Consider the following 8,206-nt stretch of genomic DNA (forward strand, 5'->3'; position numbering starts at 1 on the left):
CAGGTTTCCCCAACTGGGATCTCATCCTGCCCTAGATTGCACTGGATCACAAGGGGTTAGTAACAGGCCCCCAACTGAGATCTCATTCTGACCAAGATTGCATTAGATCACAAAGGGTAACAGGTTGCCCCAACTGGGATCTCATCCTGCCCAAGATTGCACTGGATCACAAAGGGTAAGTAACAGGTTGCCCCAACTGGGATCTCATCCTGCCCTAGATTGCACTGGATCACAAAGGGTAAGTAACAGGTTGCCCCAACTGGGATCTCATCCAGCTTAAGATTGCACTTGATCAAAAGGGGAAAGTAACAGGTTGCCCCAACTGGGATCTCATCCTGCTTAAGATTGCACAGGATCACATGGGGTAAGTAACAGGTTTCCCCAACTGGGATCTCATCCTGCCCAAGATTGCACTGGATCACAACTGGTAAGTAACAGGTTGCCCCAACTGAGACATCATCCTGTCCAAATTTGCACTGGATCACAAGGGGTAAGTAACAGGTTGCCCCAACTGGGGTCTCATCCTGTCAAAGATTGCATTGGATCACAAGGGGTAAGTAACAGGTTACCCCAACTAGGATCTCATCCTGCCCAAGATTGCACTGGATCACATGGGGTAAGTAACAGGTTGCCCCAACTGGGATCTCATCCTGCCCAAAATTGCACTGGATCACAAGGGATAAGTAACAGGTTGCCCCAACTGGGATCTCATCCTGCCCAAGATTGCACTGGATCACAAGGGGTAAGTAGAAAGTGATCCTTTGTTATGATTGTTCACATTAGGCCCTGAGATCAAAGCTTGTTTACTACTAAAATCAACTGCCTTGACCTTATGGCCAGTAGCAGGGGCTTATGTTAGGATTTAGCTTCCACTTCCCTAGAGGGCTAGTTATTTGCATATCTTCTTGTTGCAAGTGGAAGAAGACACACACACAACAACATGTCAATCATTGTTTTTTATGATTATTATTTAAATCAGATCTATTTTCGTTAAGAACAACGTGTGACATGCTACATTACTTGTTTATGCTTTCATTTAATCAGGGAGTCCTTGAGATTTGCCCTTGAGGGGCTGAAACTTTGTGAACACATATTAACCAGCATGAGAACATGTGCAACTCCGTATTTTGGTTAGCAGGTTTCGGGGGATTTGTGGCCCCTTTTTATAACTGCAACAAAAATATTTTTACTTGTGAGGTGCATAATCGAGCCAAAACTTTACAAATGTATTGAACAGCATATGAACTTGGTGTAAGTTGAATCTTCAGACAAAAGCAGAATGTGGGGTAATTGTGTTTTTAACACAATCTTGTTATGGCTAAGTTAAAGCATTTTACAGAAATAATTAAGAAATTTGTTATGGCACTCTGATTATTGACTTGTCCTACTGGCAAACTACTTATGAAAATCATTTGGATCCAGAAATGTAAATCAGACTTAGACAGGTAAACATTATCAAAACGTAACAATAAATCTTTCCCAAATATTATTGAAACACAATTATGATGCTCTTGTCACTTTCAGGAAGAAGATAGGGGTGTTTTTTTGTGGACCAAGTGCACTGTCAAGCGTCCTTCATAAGGCCTGCAACCAGTATTCCTCATTAGAGGGGGCCAAGTTTTACTACAACAAGGAAAACTTCTAGTCTGGCTTCTCTACCAAGAACAACTTTTAGCCTTACTATACAAGAGCTGTATACATTTTCCTTTTAAACTTTAAAATATGTTATAAATGTCAAGAGGGATTACAGTTATGATCGTATTGCTTTGTGTAACCAATTGCAAGACAGCATGGGCTTTGCATTGTTCCCATTGAATAGTTATAAAATAATTTTGTAAAAATAATTATAATACATATCTGTAAAATATAATAACTAATTTAATAAAAATAGTCTGTTTTTTTTAGCTCACCTGAGTTCAACTTGCTCATGGTGAGTTGTTGTGATCGCCTTTAATCAATTGTGTGTATTGGGTCATCTGCAATGCCTCTTCCATCGTCAACTTTTACCTTGTGGACACACTAGAGGCCACATTTATTGTTCAATCTTCTTTAAAGTTTGTCAGACCATGTGTCCCAATGATATCTTGGGCCAGTTTGAAAAAGGTTTAGGTTGTTTGAAAAACATGGCAGCCAGGGGGCTGGGCAGTTTTTCTTGTATGGCTGTAGTAAAACTGTGTAACCACTTTAGAGTTATTGTCCAATCTTCATTAAACTAAGTCAGAAAAGTTGTTCTTATGATATCTTGGATAAGATAACAATTGTTCTGGTCTGTTGGAAAACATTGGCACCATTGAATGGGGCATTTTTCATTTTTTGGCTATAAACTTGTTGACAATCTAGAAGTCACATTTTTCCTAATGAAATGTCGGCTGGGATTGAAAAAGGGTCACGTAATCTCATATAGTAGGTCACTCAGTCAAAAAAACAAACAACATGTTAATAATCTAAAAGTCTTTTTTTTACGGATCTTCATGATTCAGCTCGCACTTTCTCAGAATAGTCTATTTTCTTTGGATTTCAGGTGAGCGTCTTGGGGCCCATGGCCTTATTTTAATCTTTATTATTATTTAATTTCAATTATTTAAGCCTGCTCAACATGTGTACCATCTTTAAATTTAAATTTCTTCTCATGAAAAGTCACTTTTTTGTTTTATTCATGTTTGTGAAAATTGTTAATGAGAGCGTAATTTGTTGTTCCAAACAAAGTCAACAACAAGCAGTTACAAACCTCTTGTGAAAACAGTTGTATGGTCACCTTATATTAAATGATGACCAGTCAATTCATTCCAGTGTTACTGTCATTTCATGCATCGTTTATTTCAGTAATATCAGTAGTTTCTTTGTATTTTTGTTGATGGGTCATTAAACAACTGGTAGTATTCAAGTTCTAATACATTGACATTTACCGTTATGAGTTGTGTATTGGCCAGTAAATATTGATCATGTGATTTTTTTTTTGATTCTTAAGTTTCTTAAGTGATGTGGTAAATATTTGATTAATCAAAATCAGATCCATAAGAATTTAAATTACAAATACATGTATATACTAGAATTGAAATCAGAACTTTATTTAAGAATGTATAAATCTATATAACATTGAAATGAGATTTATGTTCAGGGTTCCCAGCCAACCTGGAAATCAGGGAAAACCTGGAAAAAGACTTTCACTTTTTCCAGTCAGGGAAAAGTCAGGGAATAAGGGAAAAGTTCCTGAAATCAGGGAAAAATCTGGGAATTTTGTTTGGTCAGACTTTCCCGACTTGTGTCGAAAGTCCATACAATTAAAACAGCAAATCAATTCCTCTGCATGGCTATGGTGGCTTTGTAGTATACATGTAGCTTAGTTATGCATGCAACTGCTATTTATTTAGGGTGTCTAAAACAAGAAATATGTCGAAATTATGATCCTGGAATTTTATTTTCCATCAGGGAACAATCAGGGAATAATCAGGGAATTTTGTTCATACAAAAAGCTGGGAACCCTGATGTTTAAGAATTGGAGTATACTAAGTATAGAAATCCCTTCTATATTTAAGAATTAAATCTACATTTAAGAGTAGGTATCTGACATATATTTAGAAGTTGAAATCTTTAATTTAAAAAAAACTGCAGTTTTTCAACATACTTTGTTTTTTAAATGTTTCACCATGTTTAATTTGATTTTTGTTTATTGTCTTTACAAAGATGAATACTTCTAGTTATATACTTTATTGATGTTGTCAATCTCATTATAATATATAATATTTTATAATTGTTGTTGCTCAAATATTTGACAGGTATTGTGACCAATGACTGGCTTGCTAACTTTGTGCTAACATAGCCCATTTGTTTTATTAAAAACAAAAAACCTCTTACACAAATTAACACAATAAGGCTGCATTAAAATATTGAAATTCTTCCATTTTGTTTCCAAAATTGAATTGTTTTTTTAAGAAGGCAAATTTACCTACTCATATGCCAAATTATATAACTGCAATTATAGCAATGTTTTGATGAATCAGCGTTTAATTGATATTTTCAGGTTATTTCTAGTCATGCTGTTAAGACATATCAGACAGTTTATACGTTAATATTTTGTTGTTAAATTGATTTTGGCCTGTCTGTCAGTGTATGTGTGTGTCTGTCCCAAAACTTTAACCGTTGTCAAAACTTTTTCAATATTGAAGATAGCAACTTGATATTTGGCATGCATGTGTATCTCATGGAGCTGCACATTTAGAGTGGTGACAGGTCAAAGTCATCCTTCAAGATCAAAGGTTAAATATATGGGGGGCATAGTGTTTCACAAACACTTCACTTGTTTCCTTTAAAAAGGATGTGTTGCCTGTGTTATTAAGAATTGTATTGATGTAAGGTCCTTGCAGGTTAGTTGTTGCTGTGAATCGTGCTTTCCAAAGTTAGAAACTGGTAAACTATACAAAAATTGGCTGGTCCAAATTGTATATTTAGTATGCATAATACACAGTTCTTATTGTGATAGCTGTAGTGCTTTTTGTGTGACAGTTTGTTTACAGGTGGCCAGAGACGCAACATTTTCACAACTTAGTGAGTCTGTTATTGATTTTTATTGATATTGAGTTTATTTTTACTTTATTATGCCCCCCTTCGAAGAAGAGGGGGTGTATTATTTTGCACATGTCGGTCCGTCCATATGTCCGTCCGTCCACCAGATGGTTTCCGGATGATAACTCAAGAACGCTTAGGCCTAGGATCATGAAACTGCATAGGTACATTGATCATGACTCGCAGATGACCCCTATTGATTTTGAGGTCACTAGGTCAAAGGACAAGGTCACGGTTACCCGAAATAGTAAAATGGTTTCCGGATGATAACTCAAGAATGCTTATGCCTAGGATCATGAAACTTCATAGGTACATTGATCATGACTCGCAGATGACCCCTATTGATTTTCAGGTCAAAGGTCAAGGTCTAAGTGACCCGAAATAGTAAAATGGTTTCCAGATGATAACTCAAGAATGCTTATGCCTAGGATCATGAAACTTCATAGGTACATTGATCATGACTTGCAGATGACCTCTATTGATTTTCAGGTCACTAGGTCAAAGGTCAAGGTGACCCGAAATAGTTAAATGGTTTGCAGATGATAACTCAAGAACGCTTAGGCCTAGGATCATGAAACTTCATAGGTACATTGATCATGACTCGCAGATGACCCCTATTGATTTTCAATCCACTAGGTCAAAGGTCAAGGTCACAGTGACCCGATATAGTAAAATGGTTTCCGGATGATAACTCAAGAACGCTTATGCCTAGGGTCATGAAACTTCATAGGTACATTGATCATGACTCGCAGATGACCCCTATTGATTTTCAGGTCACTAGGTCAAACGTTAAGGTCACGGTAACTCAACTTAGAAAAATGGTTTCCGGATGATAACTCAAGAACGCTTACGCCTAGGATCATGAAACTTCATAGGTACATTAATCATGACTTGCAGATGACCCCTATTGATTTTCAGGTCACTAGGTCAAAGGTCAAGGTCACAGTGACTTGACACAGTAAAATGGTTCTGGATAATAACTCAAGAAAGCTTACGCCTAGGATCATGAAACTTCATAGGTACATTGATCATGACTCGCAGATGACCCCTATTGATTTTCAGGTCACTAGGTCAAAGGTCGAGGTCACAGTGCCAAAAAACGTATTCACACAATGGCTGCCACTACAACTGACAGCCCATATGGGGGGCATGCATGTTTTACAAACAGCCCTTGTTAAGTTTGTTGTTTGCAATATTGTTTACACTGGCATAATAACATTGAGAGATACAATTATATTGTATAAGCAAATACTCATAATATATAACAAAAGACAATTTTGTGTTACTCTTACTTGAGTTAGATAAGAAGTATGTGCTTTTAAAAGTTTTTTTCTACTATTTTAGAATGTATAATGTGTAGAATCCTTTGTAATAAATAATCATTGGACAATCTACATTACAACAATGGTTGAACAGTTTCTGCATGATAATAAATCTTGTGGAAATTGGTCAAAATGAATACAAAAACAGAACCAAATATTTGGTAATCATAGCATGTTTGCTTTTGTAGATACAGCTACAGAATTATCATATCGCACATACGTGTAACAATGTTTTATTCTGTACATTTTCACACATAGTACGCGTGTGCCATGTTGTAATCCATGTTTTACTTGTTAATGTTATAATCATTTTAATGTTAAAATACAAATGGAAGCAGATTGATTAAGGCTGAATTAACTACCCAACAAAGTATTTTACAACATTACAAATAATAATGTCGACACGCTGAATGAGTTGATGCATGTGGTATAATGTCTCCTTTAACCCTTTGCATGCTGGGAAATTTGTCGTCTGCAAAAATGTCGTCTGCTGAATTTCTAAAACTTGCATTTTCTTTGATTTTTTTCAAAGAATACTATCAGAATAGCAAACAGTTTGGATCCTGATGAGATCCAAACTGATGGATCCAAACTGTTTGCAAAGGCCGTCAAAATTCGGTTCCAGCACTGAAAGGGTTAACTTGGTCCATTATCAAACTTTTTTCTGTACTTATACATATCATTATGATGTATTTACTGCTTTTGCAACTGTTGTATTATATTTTTCAAAGTTTAAATTAATATATATCTTGAATAAATTTACCAGAATCATGTTTATCAGTCCCTAAGAAAGTCCTCTTAGTAATCTTAATTATGATAAAAGGTGCTAATCTACAGGCAAACGCTTATTTGATAGCCATGTATTGAAATAAAACATAAACTGTCAGGACGTTATCGTTCACAAAAACATTGTAATGCTTTTAATAAAAAACAGCATAGAAGCTTGCTTATGCCTGTTCTATTGGGCTTAAATATAATAAACTTGCCAGTCTCATGCAATTTTGTACTCGAGATAAATTTTTGATGGACCATATCTTACAATATTTTTTCCAGGACCTCATAAAGTTTTACAGGCTTTGTCTAATCGTGAAGAGACTTTGCTGTATATTCATATTTTATAATCTTATTTATAAAAAAGGAACAAATCAGCATTATGTGTAAACCATGTATAAAAATTTGTTATTATTTTGCCATTAGATCTTTTTTGTATATACGAAGAATTATATAGCATATATGCATTCTTAAATAATAAAGGAAACTATTTTATTTTATTGTCATTATCTAAATATGTATTCTTTAATAATAAAGGAAACTATTTTACTTTATTGTCATTATCTAAATGCAAGGGCTAAAAGTGATGCATTGGTGATGCTGTCTGTTCTTCATGTATAATAATTATGGATCATAACAACCCTACATCTAATGCATTATTGTCCCCTACCGGTGAAACCGGAGGGAACTTTTGGTTTGCACTCCGTCTGTAAGTCGCTCACACTTTTCTGGATCCTTCGATAACTTTAAAAGTTCTTCATATTTTTTTCATTAAACTTGAAACCTGGATAGATGGCAATATGGATTATGCATGTCATTTCATTTTGTTCCTACGTCAAGAATTCTGGTTGCTTTGGCAACAAATATATATAAAAAATACTGACAATAGTGGAGTTTCACCGGTAGGGGACCATTTTGCTTGGCAATCTCATGTTCAATATGTCCCTATGTATAAATTATGTACAAAGGGCACCTGCGGGTAGTTTCTCCACAGTTAATTTCTGTTTAATATACATCTTGATTTATTGTCAATGAAGCAAGAAGGCCAACAAGCCCCAGGTTGCTCTCCTGGGTATTATTCATGTTCAATATGTGCATTAAAATACTTACTTTGCTTCACTCATTTTCTTCTTTTGTGCTTCCGCTTAAAAACTTGTTATTTTGCATATAGTCAAGTAGTACAATGCTAATCACACCAATATAACGCAAGTTTGAGTCCCAAAATTGATAGTTGTTTTAATTCAGAATTTATATTGTTTAATTTGTTGTGGACATTGTATTTTTATCTGTAAATATATATCTCAATCTTCTGTTATTGATTCTCTTTGTTTGACCTTTAAGCATTTAAAAAAATCCCCAACTAATTACTAATCAAAATTAATTAAAAAATTATTTTCATTTACGTCTGCCATATCTATTTCTGTATAGCTATTTTTCATACCATTCACACATGATGAAGAATAGCCATTACTGTACAATATTGAAAACATTAAACATACAAGAGCACCGCATAACGGGTGCCACGCTCTGCTGCAGTTTAGAATAAATGA

At 35.1% G+C, this 8,206-nt stretch overlaps 1 protein-coding gene across 20 annotated transcripts in view; it reads left to right on the plus strand.

Moving 5' to 3' along the window:
• Window positions 1–7,966, plus strand: part of LOC127853741 (cytochrome b-245 heavy chain-like) — a 55,736-nt gene extending 47,770 nt beyond the window's left edge. For 18 of the 20 annotated variants that reach the window (XM_052388480.1, XM_052388485.1, XM_052388487.1 and 15 more), the window contains one exon: window positions 1,525–7,966. In XM_052388480.1, coding sequence (XP_052244440.1) covers window positions 1,525–1,645 — 121 coding nt within the window. In that variant the 3' untranslated portion in view covers window positions 1,646–7,966. The remainder of the gene's footprint in view (window positions 1–1,524) is intronic. The other 2 variants (XR_008036731.1, XR_008036732.1) reach the window with 2 other exon arrangements.
• Window positions 7,967–8,206: the final 240 nt, after the last annotated feature.

This window comes from Dreissena polymorpha, chromosome 12 (genome assembly GCF_020536995.1).
Source record: "Dreissena polymorpha isolate Duluth1 chromosome 12, UMN_Dpol_1.0, whole genome shotgun sequence".
Classification (NCBI taxonomy): domain Eukaryota; kingdom Metazoa; phylum Mollusca; class Bivalvia; order Myida; family Dreissenidae; genus Dreissena; species Dreissena polymorpha.